Source organism: Solea solea, chromosome 18, assembly GCF_958295425.1.
Source record: "Solea solea chromosome 18, fSolSol10.1, whole genome shotgun sequence".
Classification (NCBI taxonomy): Eukaryota; Metazoa; Chordata; class Actinopteri; order Pleuronectiformes; family Soleidae; genus Solea; species Solea solea.
In genome coordinates this window covers 18,887,384-18,915,362 of record NC_081151.1, presented here as the reverse complement: position 1 = coordinate 18,915,362, position 27,979 = coordinate 18,887,384, and the positions used below count along the sequence as shown (strand labels likewise).

The window sequence follows — 27,979 nt, the reverse complement described above, 5'->3', positions numbered from 1 at the left end:
AAAGAGAAACGAATAAAGACATGACATAAGAAATAAATATTTTATACATAGAGAATGCTTTGAGGGGACCATGAAAAGATTCAAGGTATCAAAAAATAAATCACAAAAAGATAAATTTAGCCACATCTGTGATGCCGTATTGCTCCACGTTCACCTTAATGTCAGTCAGCCAGGCTCAGGTATCGAATCATCCTGTCTGGCAGAGGTAGACTTGTGAGACGTTTCAGTCCGTCTCTCCCCATTTGGGTCCTAATCCCTAATATACAGAGGTGCAGCAGTGGACGAGGCAACACTATAAACAAAAAGAGAAGACAAATGTCGTCATTCGTCGTCTCTTGAAACACCACATTGCAACACTCTCTGTCTGTCTGCAGGTGTGAGACATGTTTGCATAACTCACACGACTTCCTCTTAATGGCACGCCATTCTTCCCGGCCGTCCAGCAGCTCAGTGATCCTGCTGCACAGCTGAACGTGAGCGACGTGCTCCAGCAGCAGCTCTATGATCGGCCCTGCCTTTCCACACAGATCTGGGGATGAGATCCACTCGCAGAACTGAGGAGAAAATTCAAAAAAAGTTGGATCACTTAATAAGAGAATACAAGGTCTAGCTATTGTTTGTTTATTCTTCAAACCTGTCTTGCTCTCTCTGTCGTCTCACAGCAGTTTAAAGAAAGCGTGGTGTCGTTCTGCAAAACATGTCCTGTGTTTAGTTCTCCAGGCGCTGGGTGAGGGGCGTTGCCATGTGTGCAGGTAAAGCAGGAGGAGGCATCACAGCCATGGTCCAGAAGGCATTTGAGTAAAGGCAGATTGTCTGTGCAGAGTGCAACGACAGCAGGGAACGTCGTACTAACAGACGGGACTGTGGCGTTGACATCAGCCCCCCTCTGCAGCAGGAGAGACACGGTCGAGGCGCACCCGTGTCTCACAGCCATGAGCAGAGGACTCACTGGGTCCAGGCTGACACTGGCGCCGGCGTTCAGCAGCACCTCTGCTGTCCTGGTGCTGCGGCTGGCGACGGCAAAGTAGAGGGCTGTCGCGCGTCGGTCAGCATACCGGACGGAGTGACAGGGGGCCAGTGTGCCGTTTACATCCGCACCTGTCTTCAGCAGCACAGCTGCCACAGTGTGTCTGTTGTGCTCTGCTGCCAGGTGCAGGGGGCTGACCCAACAGTGTCGCAGCCTGGCTCGACTCGTCACCGAGACGAGCAGGGACACGATCCTGCACGCAGAGTTTACGACGTTAATGGCAACAACTCACGTTTAAACAGACAATGTTTCCCCTGTTAAATAATTGGGCTTACTCGTGGTGTCCGTGCTGGGCGGCGACGTGCAGAGGCAGCAGTCCTGAGCTGGTGGGTTTGTTGGCGTCTGCATTTTTCGTCAACAGCACTGCTACGATGTCCTTGTGGCCGTTTTTACTGGCCTCGTGCAAGGCCGTGATCCCGTCACATGTCTGCATGTTCACATCCGCACCTGCAGAGGAACATTCTTTACATGGCATCAAAAGAGTAAAACACATTAGGACAGGAGAAGTGGTAAAAAAAAAAAAAAAAGGTACCTTTCCCAATCAGGTAACACAGTGCCCTCATGTGTCCGTGCTGAGCTGCTACAGTGAGCGGTGTGATGCTGAAGGTGTTTGGCGGATTGATTGTAGCCCCGGCTCTTAGAAGCATCTCACAGATCTCTGTGTTGTTTTTCAACACGGCCTCATGGAGAGCTGTCCAGCCCTGACCACATCGCTGGTTCACAGTGGCACCATATGAAAGGAGGACACTCACCGCGTCCACGTTCTCCAACTCACAGGCTACGGAGACACAGACCAGGTTATTGGCTGATACACGACCGTTTTTGTTGCTTGATTGGTTTCACAGCTGTACCTTTGTACAAAGGGGTTTCTTTGTTCTTGTTGCTGATGTCAGGGTCAGCGCCGGCCTCCAGCAGGCGTCGCACACATGACAAATGTTCACAAGACACAGCGAGCAGCAAGGCTGTCTGCTCCTGTAAAGTACGCTTGTCTACTGAGCCTGGATGGACTGGAAAAGAAAAACACACACACACACACACACACACACACACACACACAAACCAGTGTATTTGAGCATTTTAAGAACGTGTAACTCTGTAGTTATATCAATGTTCTTATTTTGACCTTTGCACAGCAGCCATTTTGACAGGAAAACTCACAGGAATGATGGCTGAGTTCCATTTAGCTTCTTCAGTTTGAGAAGATAATTAACCATCGTTAATATAATCAGTATCACCTGTGCTTTTCCTGTGAAAACAGAGCAGTCAGAATTTTATTTGAGACCCAATCAGGGCTAATTATCTAATTAGCAATTATTCTCATTTTCATTTGAAAAAAAAACACATTTAAAATGGTTACTGTGTGATATTTGTGCAAATAATTAATGTAAAAATATTGTGATTTCGATCAAATTCTGATGAATTGTTCAGCCCTAGACCCAATGACAGGAAAAGCACAGGTGTAAACAATCAAATTAATGATGGCTGAGTCCCATTTAGCTTCTTCAGTTTGAGAAGATAATCAACCATCCTTAATATAATCAGTAACACCTGTGCTTTTCCTGTGAAAACAGAACAGTCAGAATTTGAATTGAGACCCAATCAGAGCTAATGATCTAATTGTGATTATTTTGACAGGAATTCAAGGAACATCATTATTCTCATTTTCATTTGAAAAAAAAAACACATTTAAAATTGTTACTGTGTGATATTTGTGCTAATAATGTAAAATATTGCGATTTCGATAAAATTCTGATGAATTGTTTAGCCCTAGACCCAATGACAGGAAAAGCACAGGTGTAAACAATCAAATTAATGATGGCTGAGTCCCATTTAGCTTCTCCCCACTTTCAGCCCCAGTGTCCTGAGACTTGCATGAATTGAGCTGAACATGTGCAAATGTCTGCGGCGATAAAGGCTCAGTCATTACCGCTCAGCAGCGTGTTCAGGCAGGCGGCCAGGCCACAGTAGGCGGCATCATGCAAAGGTATCCATCCATCTTTGTTCTCCCTCAGCAGACTGCGAGGAGCAGACTTGGCCAGGTCATTTACAGCCTCCTCATCTCCTCTCCTGATGGCCGAGACCACCGGGTCATCGTCCCTTTTTAAAGGCAGACACATAAAAATGTTATTATGTGCAGTAATTCAAGACAGAAAGCAGCAGCAGTACTTCACGGATGTGGTTTTTTAAAAATAAAATAAAAAATTATATGTAGGTCACACACACACACACACATACATATACACAACAGAGACTCACTGTGGCTGTGACGTTACGTCCCTGTGACTGTCTCCACGCCGTGTCTCTGCTCGCCGTCGCGGCAGAACCTCATCACATTTACCTCCAGCATTACGGAACTGATTTAAGTATTCGGAATAGCAGAATTTGGTCATTATTGCCGGTGGCAGATACTGTATATCACGGCGGTGTTTGTGTCCACGCAGCGCGGCGGTGACGGTGGTGTTGGTGGTGTTGGTGGTTGGAGCTGCGCGGCGGCTCAGCTGTGCTGCTCAGATTATTTTGGGACTGTATCGTGAAGCGACAGAGTGACGGCTTTATCCATATATGTCATGAGAGTCGGACACGCGGAGATAAGGCTGAACCGTGGAGATACGACTGTCGCTGCACGAAACGCCTTCAGTTCAACCGCTGCTTATTAAAACCCTCTACTTTTAAAGAGGAGCTGTATAAGAATGAGTTTACTGTCAAAGAAAAACAATAAACAAAGACATATTACTTTGGCTCAAGGCCGTTTCTAGCCTTTATGTGGCCCCAAGCCCCCCCCCCCCCCCCCCCCACACACACACACAGAGTAGCCAGTGCTTCACTATTATTGATACAACTGTAACACTATAAATTACATTAATGACAGCTGGTTTATTTAGACAAAACCAGTGTCACTATTTTTTTAACCATAGAGGGCAGTAAAATCACAAAAGTGATTTACTTTGATGTGCAAATGTGCACTAAATGAGCAAATCTTAAAATCTAACTATATATATAAAGATATCTAGATTTCATTAATATTATAACGTAGCAACTCACGCTGTGTTCACACCAAACGCCGTTTGTCATTTTGGGATCATTTTGTGATGCAATGCTTGGCCCAAAGTCGCCGAAATTTAAACAGAAGTAAGGGCATTTCTTTTCACCATCAACCAAAGCATTGTATGTACTCTCTGTTGTGCGTCTTGTGTGGTTTCACAACACCACACAGAGCCAGACACAATGTGACGAGTTTCACCGTCAAATTCGGGAACTCCGGCCCGTATATTGCGTCTGTACACGTGACTTAGTGTGTAAAGTTGTCACTCGATGAATTTACGTCGCGTCCGGTGTGAACACAGCATCAGTGCTGTACTGTGGCACTACTGCCTGCTGGTAGGTATTGTTTTTACATGAATACATAAATACAACCCCCCCTAGTGGTTGGAGGAACATTTGACAATTATAAAAAAAACGAGACATGGTTCTTACAAATATGTTAAAATGTTGGGGGGGTGTTTGTCTCCACACACTGTTGGGGCCCCCTAATGATCAGGGGCAAGCAAACTGGGGTACGCAAAGTGATGTAGGGGGTATTGCAAAGAATAAAACACACAAAAACAAGATTTGCAAACAGCCTGATTACATTTTGAAATTGGCATATAAATGAACATACAGTCAATTTCAATTTCCAGTAGAGTTCGGTGAGTAGGAGGAGTAGGGGGTACATGGCTTTAGGTCAAATGTCTGAAGGGGTACAGGACTGTGAGAAGTTTGGTTCATGGTAACCACTCAAACTAAAATTAAATATCTTAAGTCGAGCCACTCCAGCAAGATAAACCGATAATACAAGGAAAACGACAACCCTCTATACGTCAATAAAAAAAGCAAGGACACCACTCAAGTTCTCACAGCAACGCAAATTCTCACAACCCAAAACAATAATAAAATAATAAATAAATAAAGTGGGCTATGACTTAAAGGGAATCATTTTCTTTCAGGGCTTCAAAATGAATGCTTTTCAGGGCAGTAGTGAATTGATATTTTCATTTTTTTTGCATCATTTGCACCAAATGGCTGCAGAAGAGAATATCACTGTCTCTTTAAGACGGATAATCAGACATTATCTAGTGTCTGCAAAGTCACATGGGCACAGTGACACACTTAATTAAGTTCACGACCTCTGGGTCACAGCCCACAAGCTTCATTTGTCTGACATTTTAGGAACTAAGGACTTAAAGCTGCCGTGTAACTTCACACTCACAGTGAGCCAATCATTCACCAACAGGGAACATGCTGTTTACTGGAAATAAAGAAATAATAGCAGTAGTTTTGACCGGTACGGCTCAGTTACAAGCAGTGACGGCTGTGAAATTTTTAAGTTCTAGAAATAAATTCATTACTTGAAGGAAAATATACAAGATAAAATCAAATTCAGCAAATACACAACTCAACTTTTTTGTGTTTTCAGGTTCTGTTGATGATGAATTAAGCATTAATCAGCACCATATACAATTCAAGAATAAATTATACAAAAAAATAGTATGAAATATGAGCATCACATCAACATACAAGTGTATTTACATATTAAACAAATCTGTATTTCCATGGGCATGTGCATTATAATACAATAGGCGCTTCATAAAAACTTTTCATCTCACCTGAGGAGGTTCACTGCTGCGGCCGGAGTGTGGAGACTCAGCGAGCAGAGTCCGTCTTTCATATCACTGCACAGTCTCTGGTAAAGAGACCTGGGTCTCCCAAGAGCGAGCATCACAGAAGAAGATTTGCTGTCCACTCCGAGGACCCCACATCCGGCAGTGATCTGCTGTCACAGTCCAGAAACAGGGTCAGATTTGATTTTGCCCCAGATAGAGAAACATGAGAAGATAACTGCAGTATAATACACACATACAGCATGAATTAAAGATCAATCTGAAAGAGCTCAAATCTGCACCAGCAGACACCAGAGAGCAGCGGCTAAGGCTACGGGGAGAGATGCCTTTTAAGGGCATGTTCAACTCTGTTTGCTTCAACTTGACTTTGCTGCTCCGGAGGCAACACTGAAGTGAGGTGATGTGTTGCAGAGATTTAAGCAGCAGAACGTTGGCATGACAATAACACAGTTTATCTGTCACACTATCATTAGTATGACATTTTAAACAAAGTTTAAATGCACACACACATACTGTAGTGCCAAAAAAAATTGTCGCTTATGTTTCAGAGAACCTGGGATAATTCCATGGCCTAAAGTTCACTGCTGTCTCAAGTAACTATTGTAAAAGTCATCACTCTGTGTCACCACAGACACAGCTATACTGAGGAACACTCAGTACGTTTACCTGCACAGTTTAATCTGGCTACAGCCATAGTCCGACTAAGGTGCATGCGCAGAAGTCTGACTCGAGTCCGACTAAGGAGTAATCAGACTATGAATTGCATTATCCAGGTAATGTTAGTCAGACTAAGACAAGCTCTTTAGTCGGACTAACGTGTTTACATGACATTAAGAAAACAGAAATTTTGTCTTAGTCCGACTAAAATTGGACTTTTAACATGCACGTAAACACACTGACAGAGAGTCATGTCATTTGACAATGTTTGAATGTAAGGCACGGTCATATTTCAAAAGTCACTCAGTACAGCTTTAAACTCACCTTGTGACAACGTTGCTGATCCACAGAACCACAGGGTCTGATGTTCCTCTGTCACGATGAAGTGCAAACGTGTGCTTTTCAGACAACCACAACAGTGACAGCTCACTCGTTTCACAATCACTTCTTCAAAAGTGTTTGTGGGGAAGAAAAAAATGTCTTCCTGCATTTGAACAGGACTCGTCCTTCAGCATTTCTATTTACAGGTGGAGGAAGATAAGACTGTAACCCGGGGCTGTTGCCATATTTGTCAAGAGTTGTGGTTTTTTTTTTTTTACTCAAGACATGTTTGGTTATTTGAATATGTCATGAAAGATGACTCATACTTTGAGTCCACTTGTTGAAGCCTTTTAATAGTTTTACAGCAGACAATTTTGGTTAACATCAGTGATTAATGAAGCATTCATCATCTTGCCAGAAAGAGAAAATAACAGTTATATAATAAGTTAAACCTGAACTTTCCAGTATAAATGTACAAATGTATGTTAAGAAAAGGGTTTGTAAACTTAATGTTTTTAAATTGTTACTGTTTTCAATAAAAAGGGAACATTTCTCAGTACTTACATCACATCTCATCATTTTGGGACATCACCACCAGTGGGGAAACCAACCATGGTTCAACAGGCTAACACGATGCAAACCTGAAACAAAGCTGTAACACACATGAAATCACATATAATTTAAACTTATTAAGTTTTTGTTTTATTTTAAAGCTGGCTGTGCGGTTTGAGTTGAGGCACAATGATGATAACATGCACGTTACCAGTTTTTACTCCACTTTTATAAAGTCAAATTTTGAATAAAGTAAAGTAAAGTAAAGTAAAGGAATATACCTCACTGTTCAAGTCAATTTTAATTATATAGCCCAACATCACAAACAAAATTTGCCTTTAAAGGGCAGTCTCACACCGAATGAGGAACAACTCCACAAATAAAAGCCTTAAGTACAGGAGGAAAAATGGGACAAACGTCAGCAGATCACAGACAAAACATCACATTTACAAGGAGTGGAAAGAGAAGAAGAGAGAGACCAGCAGCATTTCACCACGGGTGGAAAGTATTGAATTACATTTACTCATGTAACTGTAATTGAGTAGGTAATTGTACTTTTTAAAGCAATTTTAAAAAATTGTAAGTATGTTTTTTTGGAAGTTACTGTACTTTTAAAATGTTTTAAATCACATCCGTTACGGAGTAAACAAATGTTGACATTATGTGTTTACATATTTTATTTTGTAAAGGTTTGCCTTTAATTAAAAACAATTCACGTGAGATTGTGTCCCTTTGTCCTTTTTGCACGACACAAGAAAGAACCCCCAACCTTGTTAAAAAAGTAACTTTTACTCTGATTTTAAACAAGCTACTTTTTTTTTTACTTACCTTGTACTTAAGTTAAAATATTATCAGAATAGTGGTACTCTTTTAACAATTATCACCATTATCTTCATCACCTCTGACCCTCAGAGAGGGACGAATGAATATAATATTAACATTACCAGTAATGTGTAGCTATATAATATACAGTTATAGTTAAGTATAAGTCTGCACACTTGCAGGATTTCGACAATGCTTCATTGTTTATTTGGTTCTCAGTAATCGGGACGGAGTGAGTGCTCTCCTCTGTATACTCGGTCTTAACGATCTAATTTCTATGCCGCTCATTCACTCGGCAACGCGGAACCGCCACCTCAGGGGGTTGCCATGACAACGGGGAAACGATTCCGGCGCATTCTCCGTAGTCCCCTGTTGGTTACCAAAGCAACCGACACACAAATCCAGGAAAACATCCGGTAAAGACCTTGGATCGAACGTGGAAGTCGAAATCGAACGTTGTTGTTTTTTTTGTGTGTTTTTTTTTTGGAATCACCAGGATCCAAGGACATCCACTTCACAAAAACAACAACAACAAACAAAACATGACGACCTCATCTCCTCCTTTCTTAGAGAGCAAAGACCCCCGTCTGAAACTCAACGTGCACAACAGAATACGCAACGTTTTTGTGACACAGGCAGAGGACACAACAAGGTAGGTAGGCCTACAGTTTACTCTGAGGTAATCTCATATAATCTGAGAGCATATTATCCATTGATATATTTCACTTTTGACTTTGTTACTGACAATAATTTGTCTCCTCAGACCTGAACAGGACAGAGATGTCAATCACATACCAGTTGTTACAGAGGTGAGACATTAACGAACAGGACGCAACAATACTGACATGTATGCCTCACCTTCAGAGGTATATTAATAATATAAGTAAAAGTACCACTATTTTGATAATATTTTACTTTAGTACAAGTAAAAGTAGTCTAAGTAGCTTGTTTAAAATCAGAGTAAAAGTTACTTAGTTACTTTTTTAACAAGGTTGGGGGTTCTTTCTTGTGTCGTGCAAAAAGGACAAAGGGACACAAATCTCACATGAAATAAAATATGTAAACACATAATGTATCAGTCAAAATGGGTCAAAGGTCACAAATGCTTAAATCTTTCTCACTCAAGGACCTTAATTAGCATCAATTCACCTGCCAAAGTTTCTGTGCGTGATTTATTTATTTCTTAAATTCAGGTAACAGATGTGATTTAAAACATACGGTTAAACGTAAAATTACAACTTTTCAAAAGTACACAAAAAACCTACTCAATTACAGCCACGCACGTACATGTAATTCATTACTTTCCACCTCTGCTCACCTTTTCTATTGGATTAATGCAATGTAGTTTTGTACGTAATTGTTTTAATTTTCTTCTTCTTTTGTTCAACCTAAACATTAATATTAATTATATATAGACAGAGTGAAGTAGTTTCAGTTTCTGTGTGTTTATAGACTTCCAGCAGACTCCTTGAGGCAGGAGTGAACACTTTGCAAAAGACCCTTGTTTTGAAGAAACGGGCAGAGTTGGAGGAGGTGGACGAGCTTCTTGCCCTCAGACGGCAGGAGTTCAAGAGCTGCGTGGCTGATTTAACTCAGAGGAAATCTGAACTGGAGATAAAATACCAGCAGGTGAGTCAAATGTTTAACGTGTGCTCCGTCACCCAGACTTGATTCCAGTGAACGACGTTAAGAGGCCTCAACACTGACGCCCCTCGTATGTTGACCCAGACAAAAGAAAGGGCGATGAAATTCGAGAGGTTCGTGTCTGAAAATGAAATGAAGCGACAGAGAGCGATGACGAAGTACGAAGCCGCGCGGGATCAGAACATTTCGAAGCAGAGGGAGATCGAAGATCTGACGGAACAGCTGAAACAACTTCGAACGAGGTGAGAAAGTAAATCGAAGCCTAAAGGCCCTGGTATACTTCCCTGGTGTACAGGGCCTTTACGTGGGGTCACGTTAGGTCACTTTAACTTCAGTATTACGATATGTTAATTCACAGACAGCAAGCTTTAAAGGACAGAATGGCAAAACATAAAATCTATGAGGACTACCTGATGAAGACACTAGAGTACTTCCCTCACAGTAAGTTTTAAATGGACTCTTTTTATTTTGAGTCAATCACACGCTGGCAATGACTGCCCAATCTGTTTCAGCTCACTTCGATAATGGCTCTGAATCTACGGTTATGCCCATTATTCAACGCCACGAAACGCTGTCCGTCACCAACCGGGAGCTGCTGCAACGCCTGGGGCACCTGGAGGAGCAGGTGGAGGAGGACCAGCGACGGCTGCACACCATGAAGCAGGAGCACAGCATCAAGAAACTGGTCAGATATTTCAGATAGTTCACTCAACAAAGTCCAACGGACAATGTTTTGAGCTGCTGCTGCTGCTGCTGTGTTTGCATGGTTGTTGCAGATGGTGAACAAAGAACTGTCGGAACTCCAGAGCGAGTTAGAAATGCTCAAGGAGAAGAACAAGCAGGCAGAGGTGAACCTGCTGATGGTGCAAGGCCTGTCCAGAGAGAAGGTATTGAGATTATAATAGGTTGGGGTTTTTCATTAGTTTTTATTAAGTCTATTAGGTTTTTAAAAGGAGTTAGTTAGTTAGTAGTAAATTAGTTTTTAGTGTTAGTTTCAGTTTTTTGTAATAATGAGTATTTGCCAGGAGCAAGACGCAAAAAGGTCATCAGTATTGTGTCATACAAACCCTGAGGATGCCATTTTAAAAATGTATGAGGATAGATGAAAAAAACGTCTCTGAATTTAACATAACAATCTACAAGGAATTAACCTTTAGTGCAAAATGAAGTTAGTGTGAAAAGCAAAAACAAAGACAAAGACTAAAGACACATATGAACAGAACATAAATAATAATAAATACTACATAACACATATTATGTTTGACTTGCATAGCCTTATGTCCCACATTGTCAACAAAAACAAATTGTAAACGTAAAGGATTATGTATGAAATAAATCTACAAGACAAAAACTAAGCACATTTTCGCTACAATTTTAGTTAGTCAGTTAGTTATAAACACACAATTCGGTTTCAGTTAGTTTTTATTTAAACTCAAATTTTTCTTCTTATTTCAGTTCACGAACATGTTTTTTCAATTTTAGTTTTCGTTATTTCGTTGGTTTTCGTCAACTAGCATAACCTTGGAAAGTATGGTGTCCAGATTATGAGGTGAGATAACCCTCGGCTAACTTTCAGATTGAAATACTGTCACATGTGCATGATCTACAGATTGAGGAAGTGGGAAGCTTGCTTATGGCCATCAACAACCTCGCAGAGCAATGTTATCTACCAACATTTGGACCTCTGGAAAACATGAACGTACTGACAATGATGGACATGGTGAAGGTAGTTTCCTTACAGATGACTTTTGTTTTATTATTATTGTTGTTATTATTATTAGCCATTTACCTGATGTTCCAGTAACAAGAGGTCTCGATTCCAGGAGTACATTCTGGACAAGGCAGACACGGAGAGGAGAGCGAGACGACTGATGGAGTCCGGGTCCGCGATGACCAGCAGGACAGCTTTAATGGACAAAAGAGAGAGGACATCAATGAAAAGCATTAGCGGCAAAACACTAACAAAAAGCTCGAGTAAAGTCAGTAGAAAGAGCGAGACGATAGGTTGATGTAGAACGTGTACAATGTATTAGCATGTTTCTATACTTACAGAATGTTGTTGATAACACATTTATTAGTCCACCGGTCATAAAAAGGAAAAAATATAGATTTTTAAGTGTTTAAAAGTAAAAACGTTTTGATATTTATTTGGCAAATAAAACTGAATTCACCTTTTTCTACCCGGCTCACTGGGCGTCTTCTCTGAGAAGTCAGAAATGAATCAAGCATCACATTCAATCACTAAAACTAACTTTTCTGTTCAGGATTTAACAAGTAAACAACTATAATTTGACATTTTAATCAGGTAAATAATACAATGAATAGATAACAATAAGTATATTTAAGCTGTATTAACCATTACAGAAAATCAAATGAATTAATTTTATAATTACCAATTGTGTTAATTTGGGGCTGCTGTGGCTTTGAGTGATGGTCTAATAAATGTAAGCACTTCAGTTTTCATAAATATTTTCAAAATAAAGTGCTTTTCTTTTGGTCATAATGAATGGATTATCTTCATTTTGTTCTGCTTCTTCCTCCACATGAGGGAGCCAATCTCAGCTGACAAAGGGGTGGATACACTCTGGATAAACAACCATCCACTCTCACCCTCCCACCTACTATCAGTTTAGTGCCCAATCCCCAAATCTGCATGAAAAATATATTGAATCCGAGTTCTCTCACTGCAATTCTGTAAAAAACAGGTTGTGTAAGGGCTCTATAATTGCAGGCAGCAGTCACCAATTATCTAGGTCATACAATTACAGGGGCAAACCACGTAAATTAAACATTTTACACGTATTTGTGTATGTCATTTACTAATACTTTTAGGTTCCCCAGTTGAGTTAGGTTCACATTCCACTGCTACTGCGACGACTGTGACGTTTTCAACAACATTGGTCGGAAACAAGGAACATAGATAATCCTGTACTGTCGCTTTAACAGAAGCACGTGGTACCCGCAAACATCCGGTTTACAGAAAATGGAAATAAAAGTGAAACGCTGCGTCTTCACACCGTGTTGACGCATGTCGCGTTGCTTACTCAACTCTAATGACGTTTTCTTACAGTGCTTTCATGCTGTGGGAATGTGAAGGTACGTCGTCTGTCTGTTTTCAAAGTTGTTGTTTTCGCTGAGGAGTAAAAAAACGTGTTTGTTGTGGACAGATGGAGGATGTCTGCTTTGTCTCAGAGAGAGAGGACATCTGCTCGCTGTTTCCAGACCAAAGCCCGGATGTCAAGCTTAAAGTAGGCTGCTTTTCGGGGCTGGTGTGGTTTACTGCGGGTATAACGAGCAGATTTAATCACATTTTGCTGTTCTTTGTCAGGATTTAAGCGGCCAGTTTTCCTCTGTGAGGACAGTGCGCGGCGATGGGAATTGCTTCTACAGAGCCTTCTGCTTCGCACACATGGAGACAGTCCTGCACAACACCAGAGCTTTGCAGGGGTCAGGCACCATCATTACTGCCCTTTAAACACAAGTCACACAGGATGTTACACTGGTTAACCACATATATCAAAATAGTGACACAATCTTGAGTTATCATCGAAACAAGAAAGACAAATTATACCAAAGTCACTATTTTGTTAGGATGTGAATTAATTACTATGTGGGTAAATAAAGGTTTGTTTTGATTTTTTTTCTTCAATTTCAGATTCAAGGATAAAATAATTAAAAGTGGCCAAGTCCTGTCGTCTGCGGGATTTGATGAGAGCGCCTTCAACCACCACCTGGACACAGTAAACAATTCCCTTTTCTGCAATAACCTCACCAATGTTTTAACACCCTACTCCAGAATCCAGGACTTTCTCTTGAGTTCATCAATAAGTTCCTGTAAATATATGTTATCACCCAAGACAAATAGCACAAATCCACATTTTCTGTTTTCAAATGTATATACAGGTTCATTCAAACTCTTTTTGAACAGCTTCATTGACATTTGAGTTTGTCCTGTTCGTGGTGTTTGGGGTTAAGGGTCAGTGGATCACAAGAGTAACTTTTGATGTGAAATATAACAAGCATTAACATCATTAGTAATAGAATCTGGCATTGGTTTGGAGTCCCTGGGTCACACGAGATGTAAAGAACTGAAAGTGGCATTTTTGAATATTAATGTTCATATGAAATAGTAATAACATCCATTTCTGATTTGTTTTGCTCCTGAAGGTTGTGAGCGTGATCGAGCAGTGCCAGGAGAATGAACATGAAGACACGTTGCTCAGGCTCTTCAATGAGAAGACCACCTCTGACAGCGTGGTGCAGTATCTCAGGCTGCTCACTTCAGCGTACTTACAAAACCATGCAGACTTTTTCCGCAACTTTGTGGAGGCGCCCAATCTACATGCATACTGTCGCCAGGTTAGTGAAGTGTTGCTGCCATCTAGTGAAAGAAAATGTAAATCAATCATGTGCCAAAGATACAGCGATTGCATTTGGTCACGTCTGTTTTCTCTTCATCCAGGAAGTAGAAGCTATGGCGATGGAGTGTGACCACGTGGACATTCTGGCTCTCTCAGAGGCCCTGGACATTTGCATACATGTCGTCTCTGTGGAGAGTGATGAGCAGCAGTTGGCTCACCACGTGATTCCAGAAGGAGCTGAACCTTCCATGCACCTCCTCTATCAAAAAGCACACTACAACATTCTCTACCCACGACCTCAGCACTAACCAATGATGAAATGGGACTCAACTCAGGAATATGGACTTTGGATGAATAAATCCCAGCTGTGCTTCAAAACTCTTGTGAAAACAGATTTTCTTTTATAAAATCAGTGTACAGAGATTCCACAACATTGTTTTTGCTCATTGTTCAATAACTACTTGATTTAAAGTTACAATTATTGTAATGAGCAGTTACATTTTTTGTCAAAGATGGACTTTTTTTTAAACATACTTTTCTTCAATACCATGTCACTGCTGCTGCTGCTTCTTTTTATGTTGCTGTGTTTGGACATTTTTCTTTAACTTCAGTTTTTTCTGCTGCATCGACACCCTGGTTAGGGCACTTTCCATCCCTGCACGGGGCATGTGAGGCAGGGAGAGCTTCCCCATTTGAGTGGGGTACCTAGTCTTGATTGAATTCTTGAACACAGGCTGGGAGATCAAGTGCTTCAAATGCATCTTCATGCCCTTTACCATCCTTTGCTGATCTCTGTCAGCGTCCTCGTCACTTCCTCTGCCTGTGAACATACATGGCATCATCAGCTGTCTAAAATTGAACATTTTACAATAGATTTTTTTTGTACATGGTATGATTATGTTGCTCTTACCGAGTAAAACATCATCATCCAGGTCCACCTCTAAAGCTTCTGCTGCTTTTTTGAACCAGGAGTTGTGCTGCTTCTCTCTGCTATTGTGGTACTCAATCTTTTCAATCTTTCTGGCCAAATTTACTCGCTCCTGTGGACGGAAAACACTCGACAGTAAAAAAATAAATAATTAAACATATAATCTTTTAAAATAACATTAAAACCTACTGCCAGTGGAGCTCACCTTGATTGCGTCCATGCATTTCTTCTCTATGGGGAATGTCGGAAGCTCCTCATCCTTCCCTAGGGTATTGGAAATCTTTTTGAAGTTAATCAGGTCGTCAGGGCCAACCAGCAGAAAACTGAGACCCTCTTTGGTAGCTCTCGCTGTTCTGCCACTTCGATGGACATAAGTCTCAGATGTCCTTGGAACCTGAAGTAGAACATTACATACAATCATATTAATTAGGACCATTAGTCTTTAAACAAATCAATTGATATTTTTCCATTTTAAAACAATAAAAACAACATACTTTGGAATGACATTAATAGTATCCTACACTATGGCTTGGTGTTGTATAAACAGTAGTGTTGCTTTTAGCGCTTAACAATGCCCATGTATCCAAACTGAACCAACGGAGTCAAAAATAATTCAAACTTATTTTAAGTTTTAAAACCTCACCTGATAGTGAATAACATGCTGAACATTGGGGATATCCAGTCCTCTTGCAGCAACATCAGTAGTCAGCAGAACACACCTGTAAATGAAGTGACATAGTTAAATAAAGAGCAGGATTAAAGGTGGAACACAGCGTATGAAATAGAAACAATAGTGTGCGTCTTTCTGCGTTTTATCTCACGGTTACAGCATATAACAAAAACTTAAAAATGTGTTTTATGGAGAATGTATACAACTTCAACTAAGTATTGTCAAGCTACACTGCACAAATACAGACGTGACTCACCTCTCCCTCTCAGCAAACCTTTCCAGGTTTTTGAGGCGTTGTGTCTGGTGCATGTTGGCATGCATAGGCAGTGGAGTGCAGTCCAGAATAACCAGCAGTGAGTTCAGTCTCTTGATACAGTCTATGCTGTTGGCAAATACCATGGTTCGCCCCGGGTACTGGAGCAAGAAGTAATAAAGGTAGAAGTCCTTCTCCTCTTTCTGACAGTGGAGCTGCGTTTCTATCAGTGTTTCCACTGTGGCCTCTTTCCTGGTCAGGTCGATGATTTTGGGTTTGGTCTTGATCCCCACTTTCTCCATGAGAATTTCCAGTTTGTTCCTCTGGTCGAGATGTTTCTTCTTCTTCTGCAGGAGGCGAGTGGGCAGGGTGCGAGCCATGGTCAGTGTGGCGGAGAACACAAATGTTTGCCTCATGGGATTGAAGTTCTCGGCATTCAGCATCTCCAGCAGATTATCCAGCTCTGCAAAGTGGCCTCTTTCCACCATGCGATCGGCTTCATCAATTACCAGACACCTGCAGAGCAACAACCCCACAACGTAAATGTGACAATCCTGATCTTTGGACCATCCCCTCACACTGCTTTTTCATATATAACATATTTAGTGTAAGGTTTCCCCCTGACTTCATTGTATATTTTGTACGAATGTGAATACAACCAAGGGAACTGCCAGAACTACACAGGTGATCAACAAGTCTACAAAGTCAACCAAGAACCCAAATAATGAGGACAAACACTTCTACTGAGATCTGGCTGAATTCTGCAAGGTTGTCAAAATAAACCAATTAAACCGTCTGTGGTGTCCGTTTAGCTTTCAGGAAACATTTTGCCGTTTGTTTATTTATTTGCCAATTTCATGGATATTTTTGATATACTACTTTGAGCCAATGAGTGGGCCAGTTATTACAGAGCGTTTGACAAAAAGGTCTATCCTAAACTTGGAAAATGACCAACTTAAAATGTGTTGTAAAGATTATCAACAACTGATAACGGACACTGATTCAACCTACTTAACCCACAGCCACCTAAAGCCTATTGTCATTAATTATCCCACAGTTAGTGTTTAACTGCTTTAACGGTCCCCATTGTATTGAACTGTACAAAGATTGAAACTGGGACTTACCTGAGCTGCCTGAGGTTGAGCAGATGTGGATTCCTCTCCTTGATCAAGTCCCACAGACGTCCTGGAGTAGCAATAACAATCTCTGGTCTGCGCTTCAGCATCCTCCTCTGTTTCTCTGCTGCCATTCCTCCCACCACTATCGCCGTTTTGATATCTACAGTACAGAAATGCCACTGAGTATCTTCACATGCACAACATTCAAAGCGGATGAGGACCCCTGACCCAACATGGTTGACTGACTTACCTGTGAATTTTGCAACAGCATCAATGTGATGTTTAACCTGAACAGCCAGCTCCCTGGTGGGAGTGAGGACCAGTCCAAGCAGAGGCTGATTTTGACCACCAGCAAGTTTTTCTTCAGCAGCGTCGTCGTCGAAGTCAAATTCCGCATCATTGATTACTTGAACGCATCCAAGTCTTTCATCCTCATCTTCATGCTCATCGTCCTCACTGTTGTCTTCTTCTGAGACACCTTGGTCTTCATCTGAGACACCTTGGTCTTCATCTGAGACACCTTGATCCACAGCCTCAATGTTGACCTCCTCATCCTCTTCTGATATGGATTCAGCAGTAAGTTCAGACTTTAAAGTTGGTAAATACAAACTCTCCACAATCGTGGGCGATTCATTTTTCTCATCAACAGGTTTATCGGAGCCCTTTTTCCACTCCAGTATGTTATGGATCATTGGAATGCCAAAAGCCAGTGTCTTACCACTTCCTGCAATGACAGTGCTCACATTAATCTCATATTAAGTTTATTTATAGGGCGAAAAAAAAAAAAAAAGCTTTGACCTTAAATGTGACAGATACAGAGCATCATATTACCTGTTTCAGCTGCCCCCAGTATATCCATACGATCCCTGATAGCCGGAGGTAATGCCAGGGCTTGGACTGGTGTAGGTGACCCAAATCCAAGGTTGCTGAGTGCCTTTAGGACAGGGGAGGGAACAAACAGGTCCTTCCATGCACCCACATCAGTATTTTTGACACAACTAGCGTGTGCTGCATTTGTCCAGTTGTTTATTTGCTTTAGCTTTTTAGGAGGGACTGCCACATTGTCTTCAGAGGATTTCACTTCTTCCAGAGCCTGAAGTTCCAATGAAGGCTCCACATCTGCAGCATGTTCTATCTGCTGCTTCTGTTTCTTTTTCTGCCTTTTGTTGATCTTCTTTGCTTTATTGGACAGGGCATTTTGTTTGGCGTCATCTTTGGCTGGTTCACCTTCTCTTTCCTCCTCTTCAGCAGCCACGTCTTTCTCTGTCACTTCTGCAGAAATTGGGTCTTGTTGCACTGCTTCCTTTGCAGGTTGTTTCTTCTTTTTCTTCTTCTTCTTCTTTTTAGCGGGTTCAGATGTTTCCCCTCCCTCCTTGCTCTCCACGACAGGACACTCATCAGCCTGTTCTTCCTCGCTCGCCTTCCTTTTCTTTGTCTTCTTTTTTTTCCTCTCCTCCTTTTTCGTTAGCTCTTTCGTTGCATTGCTCGCATCCTTTTCAGCGTCTACCAATTTGTAATTTGTGAGCTCTTCAAAACACACCAGACCCTCCAGGCCCTCCTCGGAGAAGATACCGGGGTCGAGCTCGATAGCTTTCCATTTACCTTTCACACTGATACCGCGTTTAGCCCGTTTCTGCGGCCCGGACGACGGGCGCCTGTTTTGGGGTTTGACGTTTTTAGTTTTCATTTTCCTACAACACACAAAAATGACCGAGTTACACCAAAACAAAGTTTTCGAAACGCTCGTGCTCGCGTGTCACTTTGCTGAAGATATCATGCAGGTTGATTTAGCCATAAAAACGTGAACCTTGAACAATTATGCGCAACTTGTAAACATTATAAATAACCATAGAACACCAAATAAACGTCTTACCTTGAGTTTATGCGACGTTCAAACGGTAAAATATGACTGACAGCAACCACGCACTTCACGAGGACGCCGCCATGACAGAGTCGGTCACGTGATTTGAAAAAACTTTATTTGTCGAGAGCGCAGGAACAGTGGTCACTGGTATCCATTTTCAACCACGCGGATGGCGTTTTTTTAAATCGACATGGACATTAAATTGTTTAATAACCCGTTTGTCAACACCCTTCTCGCCAGTTCATGGTTACGAATAATATATAAACCATCATTTCTGCAGGACTACAAAATTATTTCATTCATGAGCAACACCAACACAGGCATAATGAAGCAATACAGCTTTGATTCCAGAAGGTCAGAGGTAAATGAGTCAGTGCCCTGCAGTGGGAGGAAAAAGGCAAAGGCTGTGCAACAGTGCATTTGAGTATATTAGTTTATTATTCACAGATTTTTCACAAACTGGCAACCCGTTTATGTATATATGCAAGGCTTCTCTCACGGTCATGTATTCATTTACTCATCAATAACAAACAGACTTCATGAAATGAAAAAAGTTGCACACGTCAGTATGTATGTGTGTTTACATTACATTTATCACGTCTATTTTAGAGACCTGACCAAAACAAGCATTTCAAACCATCAAGCCTTTAAGAGGTCTACATCAACACAATAACGTCACACGAAAGCACTCATGAGCTGCTAATTTTTGGTCGGGTCGATCACCCTGCCCATGAACAGCAGACAGTTTGTGTCCTCGTGATAAATGAAGAAGAAAAACGGCCTGTTGATGGTGAAGGTCCTGGGTAGGGAATACGAAGTGATGCCGATGGTTGTGGTAGCAGCTGCAGTGGTGCCAGTCTCATCCACCTCAATCACGGCCTTGTGCAGCACCTGTTTACGTTTGAGACAAAGGTCACCGTCTTTTAAGTCACTGTATGGCGTTACTAATCATGTAGGTATGTACAATTAAAACCAACCTCTGACACTTTGATGCCTCCGTCCTTACTCAGCTTTGTCAAATTGGCTGAATTACTGAAGACACTGGCCATTCCCATATCTGGTAGAAGTTTGTGCAGGGAATACGACTGCTCCATCTTAAATTTGGGCATGACGACTTCTATTTTGCTAAGAACATGATTGAACGTGTTAAGAAGACAGTATCTATTGTTGTAAGGAGTTTGATAATAATAACATGCACAGGTTCTGGCAGATGCTTGGAGGAAAATAATAAAACACAACAGGATGTAGAAGGTGAAATGCACACACACATACTTACGTTTTCTGCAGCTTACTGATCCATCTGAGGAACCTGCTGGCAGTGATCTCATCATCAACGACAGTGTAGTCCATGCCTTTGTTGGGCAGCAGGATGAGCATGGACACACCTTCCTTATATGGAAGCTTCAGCACTTTGGCTCCGAGAGGAATATCTTCCATCGTGTAGAACTTATCTTCTCTTAACATCATCGGCACTTGCGCAATGTTGTAGTTGTTAATGTAGAAGGGGGCGCTCGCAGTGAAGTTGGGGTTGAAAGGCATCTGCCAACCTCCTGTGAAAAATAGAAATACTTCTTTATTCTTTATTCTGAAGATCTAAAATACACAAGAGTGATTCATCTTACCCTGGAAGAAAATTGTGTTGATTAACATGAGCTGAGTCATATCGTCCAGGCTAGAAATCAGCTCTATCACTTTGTCTTCAGTCTTTTGTCTGACGTAATTGTTGATGAAGCGGACACTTGCTTTTGTGTCTGAAAAGTCTACAGGTTGGATGTCCGCATCGAAGAACATCTTGATCTGGCTTTCGAATTCCTTTTCCACCTCAAATTGCTGGTGCACAAAGAGGGCCATGGCTTGATCCAGTGTCAGCGATCCGTTCCGTGTGATGTTCTCATGAAGGAGTTGGAAAAGTTTGGGGACAAGTTCGGGCTGGTTAGCAATCTCCAGCTGCTCCAGGTTGAGACCCTTGAGTAATTCCTCGCGGGTGACGCCATCAGAAGCCATTAAGAGAGCAGCGAAACTGGTAGAAATGCTCAGGGGTGAGAAAAAGATGTTCTTGTCATGGTAACTGGATATTTTTCTGTAAAGGTTCATGGCAAAGTCCATATTTTTGAAGGAAAGATCGGAGATAGTGGCACTTGGAAGCTGTGCTTGGATAATAGGGATGAGAAAGCACATTTGGGTTAGAATTAAAGTAAAGCCCATCATTTTATGTAACGCCATAACTCCAGCCGGGGCGAAGAACCTGAAACACAAAAATATGCAGATGTAATAAAAGTGGAAATGCCCAATTTACTAACATTATGTTTTGCATAGTGTAGTTTCCCAATACATACAACCGTCAAAACATCACAGTAAAAACAGTAAATGAAACAGAAAGTTGTCAATTTAAATTCACTCTCCCAAAATTAACTAACTAGCATACTTACTATCCAGCTTTGAAAAGACTGTGTCTGAAAGGTCCATCTGTTATTTGGGGAGACAAAGTGCAAGTGTGCTCTGAGCGTTATACATTAACTACAACATACAGGCTGCTGTGTTGATCCTGATGGAGTCACAACTGTTTATTGAACATTCTTTTTTCAAATGTGATGTCACATGAGAGCCACCGATGGGCCCAATGCCCAGCAGCCATTTCCTCAGGTGTTACTGATACCATTAATGATACCATTATTCATTTGATTATTTTTACCTATACTATACTTACTTACTTTCTATAATCCGTCAAAAATCATCAACACGAGAGACGCCATGACAAACGTTAGAAGGACTGAATATCACTTTAATGCTGGAACAATACCGAACATAAAATGAAAGAATTTGCTATGGTAACGTGAAATTTAACAAAAACATGAATTGGTAATTGTTAGAATGCTGTAAGTGAAAACAATGTCATGATAAATAAATCCTAACCAACAACATTTTATACTGTTCGACAAGTGTGTAGAAAAAAAGGCTAACGGATAAAAAAAAAGGAAACAAAAAATCCAACACACACAAAAAAATCTAATTTAATGTGACATCCAGTACTTTTGTGGAGGTATGAAGAGATATCCATGCTGAATGTTTCAGAAGACATTGCAATTGTAAGCAAATTGAACTGCTGTAATGTAGTTTATTCCTTATTGTGCGCTATAACCTAACTATGTTTTCAGGATAAGACAGAAACTTGTAGATGAAAAATGGAGAGCTTAAAAAAATTAAATCCTCTTCGTAGTGTTTGCAAAGGGACACATTTTTGATATTTCGGTTTATTCTTTGCATTTGAAATAAATTATGAGGTTACATGACAGTCTTTCTGGTCTTGAACATTTCACTGTTATTTCATAGGGTGATCGATCAGACCATGGCTTCCTATAATAACCTCAGTGCTAATGAACACATCTGAATACAGGACGCATTTTTAGGGACTGTCAATGTAAACTGTGACATCACAGTAAAATTATTATTTTAATATTTAAAAAACATTCCCTATATTGTTTATGACAAATACTGATGAAGAGAAACTATGCATAAAATCACAATTCAGGCTACTTACGTCATATGTTTTTGGTTTTTAAGTGATCATACTGTGCTGGAAAAAATTAATGCATTATTTATCAGGTGCAGTTTCAATGTGTTTACAGTTTTTGACTTTGTTCCCCTTGACATGACAACTTATTCTAGACACGATGTGAAAAATATCAGTCAGAAGTATCTTGGATTCAACAAGTAGCTCTATATATGTACTGTATGTTGTTACCTATCCAGCCAAAGTGGAAAAACACCCTGTTTGTAAGCTGTGCAATCCTAAACGTCATCATTCCTGCTCATAAGCTTAAAAGTAAACGAATGAACGGCTTAAATGAAGCCACAACGTCAAAAACACGCCGTTGTATCAATACCCTAAGAATTCACTCATAGTTGTTCAAGTGTCAAGTGAAATGATGTTTAAGTATAAGTGACCCACACATATTACTGCTGCTGGCTGAAAGATGTTTCAGTACATTGCACAAAGGATTTCAAAACCACACTCACTGGTATTTCTTTGGAACGAACACTGGAATCATAATGTCCAACAAATCCAAGTCCAATTGTGAAAAGTAGTAGGAGGGCTCTGTCATTACTAAATCAACCTTTTATCTGTGTTCTGAACATTGGTCTCTCGTGGGCTTTACACACCACCCATCTCTGTATGCATTCACGGCAACCACAAAAACACACGCTGTATTGTATGCTCAAGTTTCCTTTCCATTTCTTTCAGAGAACAAACAAGAATAAAAAACAGTATACAATAGAAATAGAAGGCGCCATGGTACAAAGGCAATTGCAAACTTGGATTAACTGCATCATGAGTTCTGTGGTCACCCTTTACCCAGCCTCAGTACCCTACTGAGTTAGATGAGACTAACTGCTGCCTTGACTTTGTTGTTGTTCTCTTCTCTGTAGCCTCTGTCGCGAACTTATTGGGGGAAACGTGTCAGCCTTCTGACTGTCCTTGTGTTCGCACGTGCAAAAGGTTAGAGGAAGGAGCAAAGCTACCCCTGTGTGGGGTTGCCAATCCAGGCAGCTGGTAAACAACAGAGGTATACCTTTCACAACTTCACTGGCTCTGCTGTGGTTGTTGGTCCTTTTCAGATTCAGTGTCTACAGACCCTAGTAAAGGAAGGACAACACATGTCAACAGCTTCCATGTCATTATCCAATAGACTTTAAAAATCTGAACAATAATTATATTAAAAAAAAAAAAAAAACAGATTTGTTTACCTGAGCCATCTGTTGATTTTGTGTCTGGTTGTTGAGGGGTGTTTGGCTGAGCTTGTTGTTGCTGCCTAAAGTCAACACAAAGGATTGAAGTCAAATTCACTTGGTATGCAAAATCGTGAACACAACTGTTTTAAATAGGAGGATGCAGCTGACTCTACCGATCAAAGTAGGCTTGTCTTCTCTTCCGCAGTTCCTCAGCTGTAAGAGTCTCACTTTGTCCTCCTGAAAAACTTCCTGCTGCCTGGCTGCCTGCTTTCTTATGTCCCACTTCAGTCTCGGAAGACTTGTTGCTCATTACTGCTCCTAATAAAACAGACAGCCAACTTTTAAAGAGCTATTACAACTAATTAATGTGAACTTGGAATAGATTGTGAAATAAATAACAAGCTTACTCGCTGGACAATAGATATAACCTTAGCAATGCAGCAATTAGTCTGGACAAAGTGATGAAAGTACGTTTTAAATGAATGACCTTGCATGCTGAGCTGTATGGCCCTGCGCAGATCGGCCTCCTCGTCCTCCACATCTATGTCTTGTCTGCTGAGTGCCAGAGCTCTCTTCAGTTCTTCGTCTTCATCCACAACCTCATCCTCCACACTGAAGTTCATCTCTGCCTGGTTTACAGCTGCTGACCTGCTGCTCACACATGCAAGGCAGTTGCCGCAAGTGAGTTCAATTTTACTTTTTACTAAAATATATTAAAAAAAATTAAAAATAAACAAATATTGCTCTTCTTGAAATTACAGCTACACTGTGTAGTTACATACCCAGCACTTGTCTGGGCCTCATCCTCTCCAATGAGCCTGGGCCGCTGCTGCTGCTGCACTCTCATGATCCGAAGGATCTGCTCTGCTTCACACTCAGGAAGGTTTCCTCTGATCACAAATATGGAATAACCTGCACAAATACAAATATTATTGTCTTTTTTTGCACTTCAACGTTCAAAAATAATGTAATAAAGTCAATATTGCAGTACCTTCTTGCTGTAACTGTGCAAGGAAAAGGGCTAAATAGGTGTCTGATATCAGCTCTGGTCCAGTCAACAATGAATTCAGGTTAAACCACTGCAATGAAAAATAAACTAAATTGAACTTTTTTTGTAAATCAAATTGTATGAAAAATTTTATTTAAAGAGAAATACAACATACCTGTTGTCCAAGTTTGCGTATAGTGAACCAATGCTCCTTGTAGTTGCAAATGAAGGCTTTTTCATCTCTAAAACAGAAGACCATCAATATTAGACTTCAATTGTAAAGTACCTATGCAACTACAAATTAACCCATTAGACAAAGTATATAATAAGGTGTACAGGAAGAAACTTTACATTGGATTTATCATCAAGCTCTGGTACTCCCGGCTATTGAAGAGAATGAGTTCCAGGCCCCACACTCTTAAAGCGTTGCTTATAACCTAAGGGATTAAATCGTACAAGGTTATTGACATCACTTACTATCAGTGGGTATAGAAATATTGAGAAGCAATAAAAGTGAATGTCCTAAACTCACTTGTATTGAAAAGAACCCACTGTCGTCCATGTTCCCAGATGGTTGCTACAAACACATCCACAAAACATGAAGTAAGAAACAGTGTAACAGCATGTTAGAATGATCCTACTCCATCAGCATGTTCCTCACCTGTAAAAAGGTCCTGTACTCCTCACTGGCCATACCTCCCTCTGCCATCCTCATCCTCTCCTCTTCATCAAGCTGATGAGCAATAGAGGACAGATCCACAGGAGTGAAGTACTCACCCTGCAGAAGGTTGTTGAGGCAGTGCTGGGCGCAGAGAGAGCCCTCTTGCTGCAAACACAGGGGCAGTTGTATACATTCACTGGCACTTAATTAAGAACAACTTTTCAACAGCCGGTTCTTTGAGTGAAAATGCCTGGTTGAAGAAGAATGACCATACTGGTTAACTACAATCAAGGCGTGCAGAAGGACAGCAGCAGCAGGAGACCACACAATGTGCCAGTCCTGCCACTTGTATCATTTTCAAATGTACCTAATAAAGTGAATGGTAAGTGTACTAGGTGGGTCAAAATATGGTTCGGTGATATATTGTTGTCCTTCCTCAATGCCGGGTCAAATATTGATATTTTCATTAACAAATGAAGGCGCTCTAAAGTAAACAGTCCCTGCCAGTTATAACACAATTTTGTCTCTATCAATCCTGATATATTTTATTGTTTACTTATCTATTTAATTTTGCTTATTATTATTATTTTACAGCCCATTTATTAGTGGGATTGCTGCCTCTGGTGTTTCCTCATTTGCAAACTGACGAGTATAGTGCCGTTTCCTGGGGTTGTTTTTTTTGAGATTTTTTAATTCTTGATCTATTCTGGCCTTAAATTGAACGTAGAATTAGTACTGATATGTGTGTATGTGGCCGATGTCTGAGTTTTGACCTGAGAAACTGTTTTATATTGTATATGAAGTTTGACTGCTTGTTTGGCTATGATTAGTTAGGTCTTACCAACGGCAACAGTCGCACACTCGAAGAGCTACATACAGCGAGATCAACTCACGTAAACAACCCGCTTAACTAGTCTCGCTTACTCTTTTAAACAGAAACGAGAGCTGTGCCAAACCAGTTCGGTTACTAGCTCGATTACTAACATCCTGCTGACGATTAAAAAGCTTCGTACGAGCCTAAAGTAAACTTTTTTTTTCAAAAAAAATCTGTGACTAGCAGGTGCAATTAGCATTCTAGCTGTCTGGATAACAATACTGATATACACCACCACAATGCTCATGACACCGGCTTCACACCACCGAGGATCGACTATCCGCCGTAAGCTCCGGTGCTTTTCGTACATACGCGGCTAATAACTCGACATTAAATGCTCTAGGTATAACATTTAAACTTACTTTCTCGTGAAATATGGAATCCATATTCGGCTTTCTGTCAAACGTTCAACTCTGACCTCCAGCCCCGCTGCGTTCATCACCATGGAGAAGAGGGGACAATCTCGATCAGCGCCATCTAGCGTCTGGGCTCCCGTCACCGTTCAAATCTCCATTGAGCGATACAAGAGAAACTGTCAAACAAAGCGACTGCAATAAGAAAGACAGAAGAAAGAAAATAGTTACTATCTTAAAGAAGGCAAAACATGTATTATTGCATTGGAGACAGTACAGTAAAAGACGCCAGAGAAATAAATAAATAAATAAATAAATAAATAGCCACATCCCCACTCCAGTCCAGTAGGTGACAGTCATACGCTGGTTGTCAACCGCCAATAGAAAAGAACAAGAACAGAAGAAATAGACATAAACAACCCCAAGCGTTATTACTGACAAAACTACCCAGTGGTGCAAATAGAGCAGTATAACTACTACCCATACAAATATTGTTTTTGCTACATTTATATACCGTCATCAGCATTTAAAAGCAAACAAACAAAAAACACACCCATAGTCTACCACCAGAGGGCGAGTGAGAGGGTGTCTACTGTTTTGTTTACAAAACGTCTAGGTATGATGTTAATCATATCAAAACCTACGTATACGATTTGATCAAGCGTTAGGGGCTCAAATGCAGACTTTAATGTGTTTGGCAATTCTGAGCTAAAAGTGTCGCAAGCGCTTTGTTTTAACCGATGTTTTTATCACAGGGGGAGCAGTCTCCTAGCGACACCTCCTCGACATGGTGTTATGCGCCTTTTGGTTTCCATACCAACTGGGTACCTGGCGCGTTCACGCGTCAAGTTCACATGCGTTTATGTCTAACTTCTTTTTCTTCTCTGGTTTTATGAATTGATTTATTTATTTCTGTTTTGATTGTCCCTTCCGTGTTGTTAAACACATTGTAACCATGTTAGTGAGGTGCTACATAAATACAATGTCTTATGTCCATTTATTATGTTATTATTATTATTATTATTAGTCTTCTAATGTGTTGTATGTTTTTTGGTGAATTCTTTTTAGTGTTTTGTTGTATTGTACAATGACAATAAGTTCTTTGTATTTCATCATTTCAATTAAATACCGTTCCATGATATTGTTGTTATTGTGTATCTCTATATGCACTTACACTTCTCTTTTGCAGATAATGCACAGATGTTTATAAATCTTAATTCTTAGCGGTACCGTCATTCTCTTCGCATATACATGTACAATAATCGTTCAGAAAATCCTTAATTGTAATGTGATGATCATAATCTACTTTTACACATTTTTACTGTTAGTTCAGCGCCACAGCACCAAAGAACATTCCTTTTATGTTCATAAATCTAAACTTCGCAATACATATGATGATGCAGTGGTGCAACATTACGGACGCCAACCACAAAATACATAAAAAGAGCTATGTGGGTGCTGTGTGTGTTCACAAATTCGCTCACATGACTGATTGTG

General features: G+C 40.7%; 6 protein-coding genes and 1 long non-coding RNA gene across 9 annotated transcripts; 2 read left to right on the top strand and 5 right to left on the bottom strand.

The window, feature by feature from the left end:
• Positions 1-26: 26 nt before the first annotated feature.
• On the bottom strand, positions 27-6,875 carry LOC131444629 (ankyrin repeat and SOCS box protein 2-like). 3 transcript variants are annotated; one of them, XM_058615149.1, is made up of 9 exons: positions 6,667-6,875; positions 5,671-5,834; positions 2,955-3,124; positions 1,879-2,034; positions 1,560-1,805; positions 1,303-1,474; positions 635-1,220; positions 401-554; positions 27-292 (listed from the first exon to the last, which is right to left on the bottom strand). In XM_058615149.1, the coding sequence occupies exons 2-9, from the start codon at positions 5,781-5,783 to the stop codon at positions 162-164; spliced, it is 1,728 nt and encodes a 575-aa protein (XP_058471132.1). In that variant the 5' UTR covers positions 5,784-5,834; positions 6,667-6,875; the 3' UTR covers positions 27-161. The 3 variants fall into 3 exon arrangements, with proteins under 3 accessions (XP_058471132.1, XP_058471133.1, XP_058471131.1); XM_058615150.1 differs by lacking the exon at positions 6,667-6,875 and having other exon boundaries at positions 5,671-5,857; XM_058615148.1 differs by lacking the exons at positions 5,671-5,834; positions 6,667-6,875 and adding an exon at positions 3,284-3,734.
• Positions 6,876-7,231: 356 nt separating this feature from the next.
• On the bottom strand, positions 7,232-11,825 carry LOC131444764 (uncharacterized). The gene is made up of 3 exons (XR_009233770.1): positions 11,732-11,825; positions 11,471-11,586; positions 7,232-7,315 (listed from the first exon to the last, which is right to left on the bottom strand). It is a non-coding gene; the product is annotated as an uncharacterized LOC131444764 (long non-coding RNA).
• si:ch1073-416d2.4 (coiled-coil domain-containing protein 42 homolog) lies at positions 8,223-11,859 on the top strand. The gene is made up of 9 exons (XM_058615383.1): positions 8,223-8,689; positions 8,801-8,846; positions 9,490-9,666; positions 9,766-9,923; positions 10,040-10,122; positions 10,194-10,366; positions 10,458-10,568; positions 11,291-11,407; positions 11,505-11,859. The coding sequence occupies exons 1-9, from the start codon at positions 8,580-8,582 to the stop codon at positions 11,688-11,690; spliced, it is 1,161 nt and encodes a 386-aa protein (XP_058471366.1). The 5' UTR covers positions 8,223-8,579; the 3' UTR covers positions 11,691-11,859.
• A 797-nt stretch (positions 11,860-12,656) lies between these two features.
• LOC131444763 (ubiquitin thioesterase OTUB2-like) lies at positions 12,657-14,350 on the top strand. Its single transcript, XM_058615387.1, has 6 exons — positions 12,657-12,777; positions 12,849-12,929; positions 13,010-13,128; positions 13,337-13,421; positions 13,849-14,040; positions 14,144-14,350. The coding sequence occupies exons 2-6, from the start codon at positions 12,849-12,851 to the stop codon at positions 14,348-14,350; spliced, it is 684 nt and encodes a 227-aa protein (XP_058471370.1). The 5' UTR covers positions 12,657-12,777.
• Positions 14,351-14,421: 71 nt separating this feature from the next.
• ddx24 (DEAD (Asp-Glu-Ala-Asp) box helicase 24) lies at positions 14,422-18,987 on the bottom strand. Its single transcript, XM_058615381.1, has 9 exons — positions 18,885-18,987; positions 17,843-18,702; positions 17,262-17,735; positions 17,018-17,171; positions 15,897-16,409; positions 15,614-15,689; positions 15,176-15,364; positions 14,953-15,082; positions 14,422-14,862 (listed from the first exon to the last, which is right to left on the bottom strand). Exons 2-9 carry the CDS (start codon positions 18,696-18,698, stop codon positions 14,594-14,596), a joined length of 2,661 nt encoding a protein of 886 aa, XP_058471364.1. The 5' UTR covers positions 18,699-18,702; positions 18,885-18,987; the 3' UTR covers positions 14,422-14,593.
• A 303-nt stretch (positions 18,988-19,290) lies between these two features.
• Positions 19,291-21,407, bottom strand: serpina10b (serpin peptidase inhibitor, clade A (alpha-1 antiproteinase, antitrypsin), member 10b). The gene is made up of 5 exons (XM_058615382.1): positions 21,305-21,407; positions 20,498-21,120; positions 20,152-20,425; positions 19,853-20,000; positions 19,291-19,766 (listed from the first exon to the last, which is right to left on the bottom strand). Exons 2-5 carry the CDS (start codon positions 21,096-21,098, stop codon positions 19,575-19,577), a joined length of 1,215 nt encoding a protein of 404 aa, XP_058471365.1. The 5' UTR covers positions 21,099-21,120; positions 21,305-21,407; the 3' UTR covers positions 19,291-19,574.
• A 229-nt stretch (positions 21,408-21,636) lies between these two features.
• Positions 21,637-27,941, bottom strand: atxn3 (ataxin 3). The gene is made up of 11 exons (XM_058615386.1): positions 26,492-27,941; positions 25,256-25,420; positions 25,127-25,171; positions 24,946-25,031; positions 24,770-24,836; positions 24,598-24,685; positions 24,389-24,518; positions 24,094-24,257; positions 23,780-23,924; positions 23,622-23,686; positions 21,637-23,510 (listed from the first exon to the last, which is right to left on the bottom strand). The coding sequence occupies exons 1-11, from the start codon at positions 26,513-26,515 to the stop codon at positions 23,458-23,460; spliced, it is 1,032 nt and encodes a 343-aa protein (XP_058471369.1). The 5' UTR covers positions 26,516-27,941; the 3' UTR covers positions 21,637-23,457.
• Positions 27,942-27,979: the final 38 nt, after the last annotated feature.